Consider the following 17,691-nt stretch of genomic DNA (forward strand, 5'->3'; position numbering starts at 1 on the left):
ATTATCTGGTTGAAGGCATATGCAACCTCATCGGTGAAGAGAACATGATGCCAATCCTAAGCGGTCCATTTGGCATGTGATGGTCCATCTGTATGGGCTGCATGGTGTTGTGGTTGCAAAGATGGACCTCGGCATGGACATTGGAAGTGAATTTGTGCATCATGAAGCCTATTGCACACAGTTTGAGTCGTAACACGACATCCTGTGACTGCACAAAAAGCATTATGCAACATGGTGGCGTTGCTGTCAGGGTTCCTCCGAGCCATAATCTGTAAGTAGCAGTCATCCACTGCAGTAGTAGCCCTTGGGGGGGCCTGAGCAAGGCATGTCATCAACAGTTCCTGCCCCTCTGTATCTCCTCCATGTCCGAACGGCATCATTTTGATTCACTATGAGACGCCTGGACACTTCACTTGTTGAGAGCCCTTCCTGGCACATAGTAACAATGCAGACATGATAGAACCACAGAATTGACCATCTAGACATGGTTGAACTACAGACAACATAAGCCGTGTTCCTCTTTGCTGGTGGAGTGACTGAAACTGATTGGCTGTTGGACCCCCTCCGTCTAATAGGAGCTGCTCATGCATGGTTGTTTACATCTTTGGGTGAGTTTAGTGATATCTCTGAAAAGTCAAAGGGACTGTGTCTGTGATACAATATCCACAGTTAATGTCTATCTTCAGGATTTCTTAGGAACCGGGCTAATGCAAAACTTTTTTTGATGTGTGTAGTGTACAAATTATGGGCTAGTCATTCATCACAACATACACTACTGCTGGTTGAAAGAAATGGATAAACAACAATCTTGGTCTCTTACCACATGGTTTGGGCTTTTTAGAATCATTTCATTGGCCCCCATTTTGTTGATGGAGCTCAAAATAGGCATACATGTCTTCAGTTCAAGAGGTGTGGTCCCAGCTGAAGGAGAAGCCATCCATTCCGAGATGAAACAGTGAGCTGCAGAGCTCTGCGAGCCATGTTCATCAGATACACAGGGGCAGTGGCATGCATAATCAGCATCACCTGCTGCAGTCAGCAGGATGACTGTAGCTGGCAGGGACTGCACACTGTGGTCGATGTATGACTGCCCCTTCGAGGCTGTTGGCACAACTCAGGCCATGGAATACAGCACAGGGAAGGGCAGTACTCTAACTGTATCCTCCAGCATGATCGATGTTGTAGGCTTGTGCCCATTCTGGGTGATGATCAGCATTCATGGAAGCTTCCAGGAACTGGTGCACAGCAACTGAGAGACCGGGATGCCTCAAGCCTGGCCTTGAACATGTGTCCCACTAGAGAGGTGGCCGCCAGTAGGAGGTAGTCACCCTGAAGGAGACCCAGCAGTTCAAAGGTATTAAGTTGTTCGCATGTGATCCCCAGACAGGCCTGCTGCTACTGAAGATGAATTCCATGGTTGACTAGATACCTCATCAAGCACTGCAGTAGTCTCTGTCTTGAACTCAGCAGGTGGAGACAGCAGTGGTTGGTATCATGTACACCTCGATATGGTCATGTACACAGTACATCAGCAAGCACCTGAGAACAACTGAGTACATCTGAGAATGAGGGTCTGATTTGTGGGACTATTTGTCGAAGTCTGCTGGCCAGTACTTCTCTGGTAGCAGCATCCCACTTTGGAAGAGATAACAGGTCATAGTAGCCGGGTACTGCCCCTGAGTGGTGATGACTATTGTTGTTTAATCAGCTCCTGAATTAGCCTAGCTAAAGCTGCAGTGTTGTCCAGCTTCACCCGTCAGAGGCACAGGCTAGCTTCTTCCACTTCATCAGCTTCCTGAAGCAGTACTCTTGCGCTCTGAATACATCATCTTACTTCATGGTGTGTGCTCACCACAACGACAGAAACTGTCTCCCTATGTCATTTTGCTGCATTGGCACTAGACAGTTCAATGCGTCTGACTAGGATATGGTGCAACAGTATGTACCAAAGCTCGAAGCCACCATTTTCATTACTTGATACATCAATGACATTAATAAATGCATGAACTTTACCTAAGTCACATGTTTGCTTGTGGTTTTTTTACGACCTCTTCTCATTATAGTGGGACAGTGATATTGTTGCCTTGTTACTGTCTGATCAAGTTCCACACATGTTGTTTCACTGAAGTTCTTGTTCAAGGCATTTTCCAGTCATGTGAAAGAGTATATAGTTAAGAAAGTAAAGATTGGTGTCATAACTTGCTATCTATAAACGTTAAAAATTACACATGTGTACTAGAAAATTGGATGCATTGTCTGTTATCACTTAGCAAAAACAGCAGATTGAAGAAATTAATCATTTAAAATATATTTGGGGTGGCCTGTCTTAGCTGGCTCACTCTATATACTCTATAAGCATTCAACACACATTTCCTTAGTTTGAGATTTGGGTGTGCTATGATCATGTTAACAGATGTTTGCAGTGAACAACATAAAACAAATTCTTCAATTACAACAATTTCAAATAGCTGAAAAATTAACAGAACAAATGGCAATAGGTATGATGATACTGATGAGAATCTTGAAATTGAGTGGCAGCAGTCTCTGAGTTAGAAACATTAGAAACTATTGTGTTCACTTGCTGCCTGTAATCTCCCTTCCCCAATATTTTTTGCTCATCATTCATTTCAACTGTTTAGTTTATGATGATTGGACATGGGTAAGGGATGGTTAACAGGAACATATTTCACGCAGAGTCTGACTGTATTCCCTAAACAGAAACATATCTTTTTCATTTATGAATATTAAAGTTCCTAAAATTTAGGTGCAAAAATGTTACTTTAAAAGGGTAACAGTACATAACATTTCACTTCTTTTATTGGAAAGTAACACACTTCCTAACAATGCCTAAGCCCAACCACCCTCATATTAACTGTTATATTTATTCCATATTCATAAGTTTTCCATTACAGTACTGCTTTTCCAAATTAATCCTTCATGCTATGACAGCCAACCATAGACTTTATAACTGTTAAAAAAATAATTTAAAAAAATAATTTAAAAAAACATGTTTTGCCAACAGATTCTAATGACTAAGAATAATGATACTGATTTATCCACTGATTTCATAGGTAATGACATGCATTCTCTGTGAATAAAATGAATAATCCCTCACTGTTGCTCTACCATTTGATGGACAACTTCCAAGCTCATATTTTATCACATCAGCAAACTGTTCAAACATTTTTTGGTGCAACTAAACTGCACATGGTCATTGGTTGTATGTAATAGCAAAACAATGCCCCTGCTGGAAAAAAGGCATGCTCAGCTGTGAAAGTTCCGTAGAACAGGTGATGCTACTATCAATATAATGAAATAATTATGCATTGAGCATGAAATATGAAAGGAATACATTCCACTGCCAGTACGAGAAAATTACTGATTGCATTGTTACATGCTGTTTTCAGTTGGGGGGGGGGGGGGGGGGGGGGGAAATCTATGCTGGTGAAGAATTAACTGCACAGTACACCGAGGTGACAAAAGTCATGGGATACCTCCTAATATCATGTTGGACATCATTTTGCCCAACATAATGCAGCAACTCGATGTGACATGGACTCAACAAGTTGTTGGAAGTCCCCAGCAGAAATATTGGGCCAAGCTGCTCTTATAGCCATCCATAATTGCGAAATTGTTGTCAGTGCAGGATTGTGTGTATGAACAGACCTCTCAATTATGTCCCATAAATGTTCAGTGGGATTCATGTTGAGTGGTTTGGGTGGCCAAATTGTACGGAACGTTCTTCAAACCAGTCGCAAACAATTGTGGCCCAGTGACATGGCACATTGTCATCTATAAAAATTCCATTGTTCTTTGGGAACATGTAGTCCATGAATGGCTGCAAATGGTCTACAAGTAGCTGAACATAATCATTACCAGTCAATAATCAATTCAGTTAGACCAGAGGATTCTGTCCATTCCATGTAAAACTGGCCACACCATTATGGAACCACCACCAGCTTGCACAGTGCCTTGTTGAAAACCTGGGTCCATGTCCATGGCTTTGTGGGGTCTGGACCACACTCAAACTCTACCATCAGCTCTTAACAACTGAAATAGGGACTCATCTGACCAGACCATGGTTTTACAATCATCTGTGGTTCATCCGATATGATCATGAGCTCAGAAGAGGCACTGCAGGCAATGTTGTACTGTTAGCAAAGGCACTTGGGTTGGTTGTCTGCTGCCATTGCCCATTTACCCCATATTTTGCCACACTGACCTAACAGATATGTTCATTGTATGTCCCACAATGATGTCTGCAATTATTTCATGCAGTCTTGCTAGTCTTTCAGCACTGACAACTCTATACAAATGCCGCAGCTTTCAGTCATTAAGTAAAGGCCATTGGTCACTGTGTTGTCTGTGGTGAGAGGTAAGGCCCGAAATTTGGTATTCTTGGCACACTCTTGACACTGTGGATCTCAGAATATTGAATTTACTGACAATTTCTAAAATGGAATGTCCCATACATCTAGTGTCAATTACCATTCTGTGTTCAGAGTCTCTTACTTTACATTTTGCAACCATGATCATGTCAGAAACCTTTTCACATGATTGATATAATCTTTTGAAAAAAATGCTTTTAAACAATACCTCAGAAAGAGAATTTAATTAGTAATGTAAAAATAGGGTACAATAAGGGGTTTGAACAATTGAGCATATCAAAATTATGTGCTGCCTTTCATACACTGGCACATATTTAGCTCAATGTGGTGTGTTATGTTGAATGAGATACTGAGGAAGTCAGCAAACCATCTTCGGCATTTTCTTTCTTGCACAGAAAGGTTACAAAAGTGAATAGGGTCACCTCAGACAAACTGGGAATTTCCATTTTGTGGTAGTTTCCTTGTAGAAGCAGACATTACACTAAAGATGGTGGCAGTATTCCATGTTGTAAACTGGCAGCCAGAGTGGTTAATTGTATCTGTAAACACATCATTAGTTATGAGGTTGCCAATGACTCTACAGTTCAAGATAATGTACATGTACCACCTTACTCTGAGCCCAGCCTCTTTTTTTCACATCTGTGTCTCACCGTCAATAGACCAACTGTGGCAAACACCATTGCTTTTATGGAGGAACAAAATTTCAAGTACTGAAGATTGGCACACTGTAATATTCATGGATAACATGTGTTGGTGAATAAAATGATATAAAGAAACTGAAGAATCCAGTAGGTGGATAAAGTACAGTTTTAAACATGATTGATTTTAGGAACTAAAACAGTGATGGCTGTTTTAAGTAAACTATTTTGTTAAAAAAAACAGCTCAAACAATAATTGCTTGTAATCCACCTGTTGGCTTCATTAAAACCATCATGACATTGCTTTGCACTGAAAAAAGGAAAGTGCTGGCAGATGAACAAAACCAAATTTAAAATTACTTTTTCAAAACATTGACTTTAAAAGAAATATGAAAATGCATGATGGATAAAAGAGCATTACATTGTTAACTGTCTGCCACCATTGCTGAGTGATCAGTTTGTCTGATTGCCAATTGGAGGGACCTGGTTTCAATTCCCTTTACTGCCAGCAATTTTTTCTTGGTTGAGGGCTTAGAATAGGGTTGCACTCAATCTCCTCTGCACGTTAATCAATGAATTAGTTTTAGACTGTGGTCCAGCAAAGTTACACCTGCATCTAAAGATCATTCTAGAGGTATCTATCACTTGCTAAGGTGACATGAGACAACTGCTGATACAGTAGAAGCCACAGTTACTAATAGCTATTGTGGCTGGGAAGATGTGCCCACTTTGGATAACCGGATGGTAATTGAATACTGTAGTTTAGTGCAGTCATTAAGAATTAATATATGCAGTTTAATATATAATTTGCTGTTTGTGTTTTGCTCATTTGGCCCATATTTTTTGTTGTAATAAAATCCTCCAAGGACACATCTCAGCAGATGAACAGGAACTGAAATTTGGTATGTTTTAACAACAGTCCAGGATAATGAATTAATGAACACATCATAACAAAATATTAGTTTAGGTGCATTGCAATGAAACACTATATAACATATGCCAGAACTGCATATACAGCTTTATGCTGGCTACAGGAGACTGAAGAGAAAAGCTGACATTGCAACAGTTAAGAAGAGGTTCCTTGATGAACATTGAGACTACTGATTATGTTTACTAAGGACAGTATCAATCATAACTGAAAAATGTAAAACGTTCTGATGATTCAGTGCTTTTCTCCAGTAAATAAAGATTCAGTATGAGAATACTGGTCATAAGGAGTCTGTTTTGGCCTGAAATATAATGAAGAATAGTTGTGCAATGACAGTGTGGGGCTGACTTGAAGTTGTAATGCTTCACAGGATGAACTGTTGCCTTGGTACTGCATAATATGCTCATATAATGAGTAATGCTACTATCCCATCTGTGTGACAACTGCACATTGTTGTGGCCTCTCTCTGGGCTCAATGGCTTAGTGTGTATAAGTGCTGATATGGATGCAGTTATATTGTGTATGCCACGTGGATTCATAAGAGATGAAATGAGGAGGTTATCTGCAGAACTGGTGAAGAACAGGCTATGTGGAAAACACTAACTAAAAGAAGGGACAGTGTGACAGGTTATGCATGAAGATATCAGGAAATAACTCCAATGATTTTAGAGGAAGCTATAGAGGGCAAAAATTATAGTGGAAGGGTGAGATTGGAATAGATAATTGAGGACATTAGGTGTGACCTGAAGAGACTGGCTCAGGAGAGGGAATCATGGCAAGCATCATCAAAACATTCAGAGAACTGATAAGGGAGGGGGGGGGGGAGAGCTATTATATCTGTGGACACTATATTGATACTTCTAACACCCTGGGATCCTTTGACATACTTTTTCAATCAATTTTAATCCCTCCACCCCCCCCCCCCCCCACTTAGAACTAGTTGAAAGTCTACCTGTTTTCTGTAGTTGCATCAGTGAAATTGCATGACTCAGTGTGTAATGTATCAGCTACCAAAGCAACTTCTCCACTGCTGCAATGAATGACAGTGGCAGTGTTAACATGATCAGTGTTATTTTGTCACAAAGAAGCAATGTTCCAGAACATAATTGTTTTAATTAATTTTATAAATATCTCTATTTTGCCTGTTTTCTTCACTGTTAACAAAAAATTCCTGAGGAAACATAATTGCATGAGATGTCCATATATAGCATAAATTTAGTGGGACTAATGATAAAGAAGTGCAAAAAATAAAATAGTAAGTGAAAAAGTATTACACAAGATACTGTACCTGAAGTCTTGGCTATTAGGAACATCTTCTTCCACAACTAAATAGGAAAAGAGTGGAAAATAGTATGGAAAGAGGTAAAAATCTCAGGTTGCTCATTATAAGACATTAAATGGGAAATATACAGTATTTATTTCCCTTTTGTTTATTTATTACTCAGTCAGTCTTCGACTGTTCTTGACTTGTTGGCCTGTTTTCTGTTCCAGAATGTTAGTTTGGGTTTTTATGATTCTGTTTTGTCTTCGCTGTAACAGTCATTGCACTTTATTTGTGAGGCACATACTGAGAGAAGCATTTGAGGCATAGGTGCTGTTTGTTATCGATATACATAGTTTATTATTAGAGCATCTGAAATTTTAACATGATTTTGTAAATGCATCCAGCTTTTCTATAATTTAATTTGCTGTCTTGTTTTTAAATCTTGTTTCCAAATTATACACAGAAATCTTCTATTTTATTGTCTGTGTAAATTGTTTCAGAAATTACAAAGACATCACATTGCAAAAGTTTTTACCCCAGTTGAAGAATTCCAAAAGTATAACCCAGAGACAGGGCAACTTCAATCCAGGTAACTATTGTATATAGCTCAACACCTTTGAAGTTTTTGAGGAAATTATTATTGTGTAGTAGTGTTGTAGAAGTAATCCTTTATATTTAGTTTTATGCTGCATGAGAAAGAGCTGGTATTGGTATTGATAACATTTCAAATGATGAGAGAGAAATGTCTAATCCATAGCAACTGACAAATTACAGCTGTTCTGATTCTGTATACATGATTGACTGCGTAACAATCAACTAAAATTCCTCAGGGAAGAGCCTTCTACTGAAAATTGAAGGTGCCTGTGATACTAAAAAATTAAGAAAGTGTGTGGAAACCATTACTGTGAATGATGTGTAAAAGTTTTTTGCATTTTAGTATTTTGCTAGAGTGATCTCACCACATCATTACAGAGATTAGCAAATCTGATTGAAGAAAGCATCTTCAAGACTGAAGAGTTTGCAATCTACCTGCTCTAATGAAAGCAATTCACAGATAAAGTGATAGATTAATCACATATCAGCGAGTATGGTGGTGATGTGGAGAGAGGCCCCATTCTTCCATTATTCTGGAGAAGCACGGTAGTGTTACTCCTGGCATGGCTTTATGGTGTGGAGAGGTATGACTTCTAGTGGCAGCTGGTAGTGATTGAGGGAACTGTGACAACACAACAGTAGGACACAGACCTCCTGCATCCTTGTGTGTTTCCTCTCAGCTGACAGTATCGTGGTGCAGATTTCAAGAGGATGATGCTCATCCACATGTGACACATGTCTCTGTGAACTGCCTGTGTGATTTTGAGCAATGTCCATGCCCAGCAAGATCCACAGATCTGTCCCTGATAGAACCTGAGTTGGACCAGCTTCGATGTCAACTCTATCACAGTACCAGTATCCAGGATATCAAGGACCAGTTACAGTAGTTGTGCACCAGCTTACCTCAGGAGAGGATACAACACAGGGTGACAATTCTGCTGGAAAACCTGAAATTTTTAGGGAATTACATTTTACCTGGAAAAAACGGGAAATTTCAGCTAATTTCTGGATTTTCATAAAATCTCAGGGAATACTGTATCTTTAACCTGGCACTGAAATTTAATTTTATTGAGTTTTATAAATCACAAATTTTATAAGACTTAATATTTCAAAGTGTGTTAATTGTATAATAATATTACCACACAAATTATCGATGTTTAAAAACTGCGGTTAAACTACCTTTTATGGGTAGTATATCTCATCTGAGAGGAAAGAAACATCATTATTGTTTTTGTATCCCCTCCTGCCCCCCAGCTCACCATTAATTTATCAGGAGCTTCTTGACATCATCTTCCTCCTCACACCTGGAATTCTCAGGGATTCTGTAACAGCTTTATGACACCCACTGTAACCAAATCAGTGCATGCATCCTGGCCAGATGCAGTGAAACATCATACTGAAAAGAGGGCTCACTCTGTCAAGTTCTCTGAAAATTTGACGTAATTTTGTAATAAATGACATAATATCACATACCCTCTCAACCCATAAAGTTTCATTTTGTTTCCTCCTTCCCTTCTGGTGCTTCACTTTTTTATGTAGGGCAGTGTACATCTGAGGGAGAGCTAGAGGAAACTGTACATACATCTGTGTGTCAACAACTGTGAATACACCTTAGTTGCCAGATCCAACCAAAATGCCTTGTGGCTTCGAAATTGATAGCTGTGAACTGGTGAACAATAAATACAGCTGAATGAATGAAGAAATAGAAAGAATCAGAAAATAACATCCAGTATTAGCATGATCACTGCACTCTGCATCAAAGAAATTTCTCATTTCAGACTGTGCACAACTACAGTCAAATTCACAACTTCCTTCTCAGATTGTACTACGAGGCTAGTGTGAAAAGTTCTCAGGGTGGAATGGAAAAAAGACTTACCTCAGTGAAACTTTTCAGTGAAATTTTTCAGTGTAGTCTCCTGGTGCACTAATGCACTTCATCCAGTGATATTCCAATGCCTTGATCCCATCTTCAAAATTAGATTCCCCCAGGCCTGCAAAATACCTGTCAACTTCAGCTGTCAATTCTTCATTTAAAATGAATCTTCATCCATGAAGAAGAACTTTGAGTTTGAGGAAGAGATGCAAGTCTGATGCAGCCAATCCAGGCAAATTAAGTAGTTGTGGCAACAATTTGTATCTTAGTTCATGTATTTTTTTCATGGCAGTTACACTTCTGTGTAGCCATGTCTGTTTCTGTAGTTGGTTCAGGAGGCTAGAATAGTATTGTGCCACAACAGTTTGACTAGTGAGAAGATAATTTATCAGCAGAACCAATTTTCCATTCCAGAAAACTGACACCATCCAAGATGACTGACTGGCACAGAAAACATTGTTCGTTGCTCTGACAATGAGTCAAACACTGGACAGACATTTCCATTTTGATGCATTTCTGATCCTGCGTTAAGAATTGTGGCACCCATCCAGAAGATCATTCTATAATCTCTGACTCCACTGTTAAAATATGATATGGGCATTCAGACGGCATCCATCAGCTTCAGGAATTTCTTGTAATTTCAGTTGGCAGTTCTTCATGACCATTTTAACCACTTTTGCAATAATTTCTGGGTAGTGTCACGTCTTAGGCGACCACTATGCAGATCACCATCTAACTTGTACTGAGTAAATTTAAACTCTTTTGTTCACTTTGCAACAGTTGAATTTGAAGGAAAAGCAGAGTCCCTTGCTTTCATACTACTATTTATGAAGTACATAATCACTGCTCAAATCTCAGTTTCTTTCATCATCACAAATCACTACACAGGAACAACAGAGAGATGTCTGCACCACAGATCTTTCCTCAGAGCACTGACACATCAGATGCTTACTCAAGAAGAATGACCTTTTATTATATGGGAACCTCATTTCACTAGTGCTGATAGCTGATGGTGATTCTGCATACTTTTAAAAGTGCCCTTGTATTTTGGTAAATGTTTCACAGATACAAGCATTTATCTCCCCTTCCAGAGTTACCAACTGACACTTTTTTATGTTGCTTTACCACTACTTTTTAATTACTGTTGCACCTGTTTCCTGCATTCTGTTCAGATGTATTCAGTAATTCTCCCAAGTCAGCAAAGTGTTCACAAGATCACTTTAATTTCTTTATTGTTTTGACAGTATTCTCTTCCTAGCTGGGTGGGCATATTTTTAATTTCAATCTACTTCAGTCCAAGTTGGCATGTCTTTTCTTGTTTGCAATCATATTCTTAATTTTTGCCTTTGATCACTACTCATTTTCTTTTCATCCTTTTTATACATGTTTACTGAATTAGATGTGATTTTTGCTGTGATAAAAGGAAAAGTTATATTGAATTGTAATTGTTCCTTATTTTTATTTTTCCAGTATCTTTAATGAATTCAGGTAATTATCCTACCTTTCATCTTTGAGCTTATTTGATAATATGAGGTACATTATAAGATTTGTTGTCATTATTGCTTATGTCTGAATTGAATACACAACAGTTTTTGTTCATATCACCACTTAAATTTGAAATGGAACCGAAGCAGTGTCCACTTCAGTATTTTAATTTGCTGTGAGGATGGTAAATGAGGTGCAGCAGATTGTGTAAGTGATCTTAATCTACAATGAGAAATAGAAACAGCCACCCAGTAGAAACATGTGTTAAGGAAATGGGAAACAGAATGGGGAAGAAGGAAGTTGAGGACAAAGATAAATTTAAAAAGAGATAGATACATACATACATACATACATACATACAAGGACAAAGAAAGATGTATGAATGAAAGAATGCACAGCCATAAATAAATGTATATGGATATGGAAAATAAGAAAAGGCAGAGCTCAGTGGCAGTAAAAGAAGGAGGATATATGAATATTTAAAATTATGAGTTAAATACTGAAGACAGAATTGATAAATGGGACCAGGAAAAAACATGAGCCTTAATGAGCATCAGAAGACAATTTTGTGGGAGAAAGCATATGATGATTTTTCAAACACTGATGCTGAGCTGTGGCATAGCATGTCATATGACATGATATTTTCTGTATTTTGTCTGTTATGCTGAATGCAGAACTGACAGACTGAAACTTGTAGCTGTGCCATTAATTGTATCTGGGTAGTAAGAGCATTGCCTGGAAATACATGAATTTGGGTTTGAGTCCTGCAACAGTTTTTTTTTAATTTCCCAAAACATTTCAGTTTGTCAAACACTCCACTTCAGAGCATAAAATTCATTCTAGGAACAACTCTTAGGCTGTGACTAAGTCATCCTCTGCCATACCTTTTGTGTCAAGGATTAATTCAGCAGAATGTGGAATGTAGGAGCAAACTACCAGCAGACTGAAACTTTGAGCCAGGCTTATACCATTGTATAGCGGAGTCAGTTAACTGCTTCTATTCCATTGATGAATTTCTCCTTAAAAATGGTAGCCAGAACAAAGTGTAGTTGCATAAGGAGGACTAAAAAAAATGCTAACACTAATCATGTATATATATCCTACAAATTGACTCATTCCACATCATTTTGATAAAAGAATCATTCAAATGATCTATGTAACATGTACCTGATGACTAGTAGACTAGGCTATTCATTTATGTGACAGCATGTTTGAACATTTGTAGTGGGAAACTGCCAGAGATACCTGCAACATCAGCATGCAAATTTATATTACAGAAAATGCGACAAATCAAATTAACTTTTGTGACTCTTCTTTTATACACTCTTGATTTAAAAATGTATGGTATTACTAATGAAAGTAGCGTGATTCTAGAAGACTTCAGAATTATTTCAGTTTTCAGTAAGAAATGCCAGCCCTTCTCCCTGCTTCATTCTGTGGGGGAGAGAAGGGTAGGGGGGGGGGGGATGTGGGAGGTGGGGGAGAAAGGGAGAAAGAGAGAGAGAGAGAGAGAGAGAGAGAGAGAGAGAGAGAGAGAGAGAGAGAGAGTAGGGGGAGGAAAGGAGGAATGTTCGGGGAATTGAAGCTGTAGAAATAGATTTTAAGCTATGAAGATGGAATACCTGTAACATAAGATTCTGTACAGAATTTGCAACTGAGTTAGCCCCTCCCTTAGCCAGTACTGATTCCTAAAACAAAAGACTGTTCTCTGTGTTTGGAAGAAATATAGGCCACACCGGTCTACAAGCAGGGGAGCAAAAGGTGATCTACAAAATTACCATCGCAATGTCCTTGACATCCATTTGTTGTGGAATCATAGAAGATATTCTGAGATGAAACATAATGAGATTTCTAAAACAGAGCAACCTCCTCCATGCCAACCAACATGGCTTCCAAAAAAAATTGCTTGTGTGAAACCCAACTCACACTTTTCTCACATACTGTATCCATGGATCAAGGCAGTCACGTAGACGCAGTATTTATTGACTTCCAAAAACCATTGCTCATTTAAAAAAGTACAATCATGTGGTGTACCAAAAGAAATTTGTATCTGGAATGGGCTCTGAGAGAAGCAATGAAGATTATGATGCCAATACTACTTGGCAAATTTTTGCAACAGTGATTTATTTTTAAAATTATACTGGGTTTCAGTGTTATATCTGGTATCATGACTGAACTTTTTTGACTTGTTTTCATAGAGATTCAATTTTTTACTAATAAAATTCATGGGAGAGAATACGTATTGGGGAGCAAGAGTAAGTATTTCAACTGCCTCGACAGTCTGTAGCAAAGCATTGCTTACTCTACATATGATTATTATTATGGTTTTCTTGAACAATGAGTAAGCAGTTTTCCCAGAAAAGATTCCATATGACATTACAGAGTGAAAACATTGTATTTTTCCTTTTGTGCCACAAGCAAAACAGAATGCTATGAAATAAATGACAGAAATATGCATTCATCATCCAAGAGATGACACAGTGTTTCATTATCCTCACAAATACATTTCATTATTTTCTTCCACTATAACTACAGCACAATAATGCTTGCACCTTCTTGGACAATACGTGAGTTTCTGTTTCTCTTTACAAGTCAGAACAGTATTCTGCAGGCTAGGAGCTGCCTGATACCAAAAGAAATGTTTTTGTGTGCTTGACTCATTATATGAGCTTGTGCCAACAATGTCCTTCAGCTGACGTGTGGTGCCATCCTGTACTGAACCTCTCTCACTGAACCAACAAAAACATGTTTATTCTATGTGTTCTTAAGTGTTCATGGCCGAAGGTAATCCATATTTTACTTAACAGGAAATCCATCATTATTTTAAGAGGTAGCAAGAGCTGAAATAATGTAGGCCTGTATCACAACTACAATATTTGAAAAAATAAATAGAACTAAAATTTTGTCAACAGATACCCTAACAGTGCTTTCTTGTGCACAGTCAAACAAATAAGGACTGTCATGAACAGTCATTAAACCATGTAACACACATGTGTGTGAATAACTAACTGAATTATTATCTTTAGGTCTTGAAACAAATATGTAAATCTTTCAGTCATAGAAAATATTTGAGTATATTACTTTTTGTATAAGTAGTATGTGAACAATATAAATTAATGTATCATATTTTGTAATATAGAATCTCCTGTACCACATACAAGTTGGAGAACATTCCATAAGTTCAAATAAGATATAAGGGGCACAAGCTGTATGGAGTCAGATGCTCTAAAAACGTGGACAAACATGTTTGTGTACTGGCATTTTAGCAGGAGCAAAACAGATATTTCCAGACATACTCGAGTCAGTATCTTTAAAGCCTTACTCCAGCTAGCACCTACAGCTTGCCAGTTCCATAAGTTACAACCATCTGGTGTGGGCATAATCATCTGAAATAGAATATTTGTGGAGGGCATTTGAATAAACCATGGGCGGACACACTAATGGATCAGACCGCTTTGTGAAATTACTTGCTCGGTTTCTTAGGTAATGAAAGACTTTTGGTAGTTATAAGAAACAGGTTTGTAGTTAATAAGGTGTATTTCACTATGTACCATTTTAACCATGCATTTCCCACCAAACAAAGTAAGTACAAAGGCATTTTGGTGAGAATGGAAGTATGCTTTTGACCTTATATGATGTGTGCTGTCAGGTTTGGTTTACAGTCCTATTCAGTAGACAATAATCATAGCACTTGAGTGACAGCAGTAACTAATTATATATCAAGGCCAACCCCTGTGTTCTGTTCTGTCCTGTTTAGAACACTGATCAATTCTTAGACTGCATCATTGCAAAAAATACTAGCTTTTAAACAGATTACTGGTTCTCTATCACTGTTAAAATTTCCTTAAAGTTAATAACACAGTAATGTTAAAACATAATTGTATCTTTTTATGCTTCTATTAATAATAATATTTTGTTTCCCATGTATCTAACACTCTCTAGAGGATTGTCTTTCATCCATGATACCAGTTACATCTATATGTAAGTAAAAAAATAATTGTAAAAGAAATGTGTTGGCATAAAAATGAGCCTTTCTAGACAGCTTCCAGCATGTTTTAAATAGCATTCAAAATATTAACTCTTCCACATATAGTGTCAGTTGCAGTAGAAGTCTGTGTGTACGTAAAAAGTTGATGACGCAGAAACAAAAACAGGTGTTGGTGTTAGAGTCTCTAGACATTTTTCAGCATGTTAGACTGTTGTAACAGAACATTAGCAATTGTACATAGATTTTCAGTTTCAGTCACCTTCTGAGTGACAAGTAAATTATTAAAAATGTATTGAGATGTTTGACGATGACTTTCTGGCCAGTTCTCTGCATGTTAGATCGTAGTCACTATATTAAATGTTATACATAGATTTTTAGTTGCAAGAGATAACTCTAAGTAAAGAATAAGAACAGCCATTAGACATACAACTTTATGCATGTTATATTACTTATGTAAAAAAATCAGCTGTGTGTGATGATCTTTTAATTTCCAGTAGACATAGCATTTGAGAAACTGAGTGTACTGTACAAAGTTATTGCTAATTCAGTTGTTGGCACCAGAATAAAAGAACCAAAACAATTTAATGTCAGTGTTTTAATTTCAAAAGTTTAATATTTTTGGTTCTTCACCTTGAAATAATTTATTACAAACTCAAACAGTGTTAGTGGCAATTTATTTCCTGTGCTGTTATCTGTTTCTTTATAGCAGATAATTTTTTTGTAGCCAGCATGTCTTAGACGTTTCAAGCTAAGTAATGCTTGCACACGTTACTGCTATTTTAATTATCCCTTTAAAAGACAAGAACAATATCTAAAATTATTCACAGGGAGTGGTCAGTAATGCAGTTATCATTTCTTATGATATTAGCCTAAAGAATATTTTAAAATTAAAAATTTCTTGTGTAAAGTGTAATCAGTCAACTATATTATTTAGTGAACATTTAAATCTTTTTAATGACTCTGTGATTTATTATGATATAATGTAGAGTTGTCCTCAACTTAAAAGGTCAGTTGAAACACTGCATGGTTTTACAGGGCAAAGTCTCACTGAACATGGTATGCTATTACCTTTTTCCAACACTGGAAATGACTGACACAACTGGTTATAGGGAACCTAAAACTTAATTTCACCCCAAACCACAAAACCACATCTATGATACAATTGTACTTTATCCTTAATTTTTCACTGGGAATCTGTTGGTGTATTTTAGAAATACAATGATTTTGGAAACAAAGTAAAATTTTTATTTACAAAACTTTAAAACAACTTGATAGTGACTTCTCAAAGATACTTCCGGTTTTCAAACAATGGAAAATCCAGGATGGCCATATAGTGGGATGCTGACTCGCAGATAGGCACAACAAAAAGACAAATAAATAAAGCTCTCAGCCATTAAGACCTTCGTCAACAGTGGATGTTGATACATAAAAAAAAGAAATAAAAAAAACACACACAAATGCAACTCACACACATGACCGCAGTCTCAGACAACTGAAACCACACTTTCAGTTGCCTGAGACTGCAGTCCTGTGTGGGAGTAGCGTTTTCACACACACGTGCATGCACCGCGTTTATTGTTGATGAAGACCTTAATGGCCGAAAGCCTTATTTATTTGTGGCAGTCTTTTTGTTGTGCCTACCTGCGACTGAGCATCTCCGCTATACTGTGAGTAGCAACTTTTCTTTTCATAATATCAATACTTCTGATTTTGTTCTTTACCATTTTTGTTTTTGTTTCATCACCTATTTTCTGTTATTCCTCTTGAGTTATGTTAAACATAAAGTGCACTTGTGAGATAAGTTTATTTATTATCATTTCCATTACTTGTGCTACATGTTAGCATCTTCTGCACCTATGACCTTGACCTGCTTCTCCAAACTACAGGTATTTATGTTGATCCTGTTTTATGCAAGTTCACATAGTAAATTGGACCGAGCGAGGTGGCGCAGTGGTTAGCACACTGGACTCGCATTCGGGAGGACGACGGTTCAATCCCGTCTCCAGCCATCCTGATTTAGGTTTTCCGTGATTTCCCTAAATCGTTTCAGGCAAATGCCGGGATGGTTCCTTTGAAAGAGCACGGCCGATTTCCTTCCCAGTCCTTCCCTAACCCGAGCTTGCGCTCCGTCTCTAATGACCTCGTTGTCGACGGGACGTTAAACACTACCCACCACCACCACATAGTAAATTGGAAAAAAAACCTCTTTCAATAACCAGTTAAATCAATTCCTCACTGATTTAAAAAACAAAAAAAACATGTAATTGTTGCATATGTGAAATAAAACCACATATTACCTATGTTTCACCTGTAATCATTCTGATGCCATAGTCAGAAACATTAGGCATAACATACAAGAAGCACTAGAACTTCTCAATGTATCATACTAAGACAGTCCTACTGTCACAGCATTTAATGAATGAAACATGGCTGTTTCAGCTAATTCAGACATTTAAGCAGACCTGCATTCTGAATGGTGTGGATGTTAGGAAAGTTCTTTATTGCCAGTGATCTCTTTTGTGTCAATCTTTCT

At 37.7% G+C, this 17,691-nt stretch overlaps 1 protein-coding gene across 2 annotated transcripts in view; it reads left to right on the top strand.

Annotated features, from left to right (window-relative positions):
- LOC124783743 (glutaminase liver isoform, mitochondrial-like) overlaps nt 1-17,691 on the top strand; it is a 125,091-nt gene that overhangs the window by 14,948 nt on the left and 92,452 nt on the right. The window contains exons 2-3 of one of the 2 annotated variants that reach the window (XM_047254045.1): nt 7,719-7,807; nt 15,113-15,151. In XM_047254045.1, the coding sequence (XP_047110001.1) occupies nt 7,719-7,807; nt 15,113-15,151 (128 nt within the window). The remainder of the gene's footprint in view (nt 1-7,718; nt 7,808-15,112; nt 15,152-17,691) is intronic. The other variant, XM_047254046.1, reaches the window with a different exon arrangement.

Source organism: Schistocerca piceifrons, chromosome 1, assembly GCF_021461385.2.
Source record: "Schistocerca piceifrons isolate TAMUIC-IGC-003096 chromosome 1, iqSchPice1.1, whole genome shotgun sequence".
Classification (NCBI taxonomy): Eukaryota; Metazoa; Arthropoda; class Insecta; order Orthoptera; family Acrididae; genus Schistocerca; species Schistocerca piceifrons.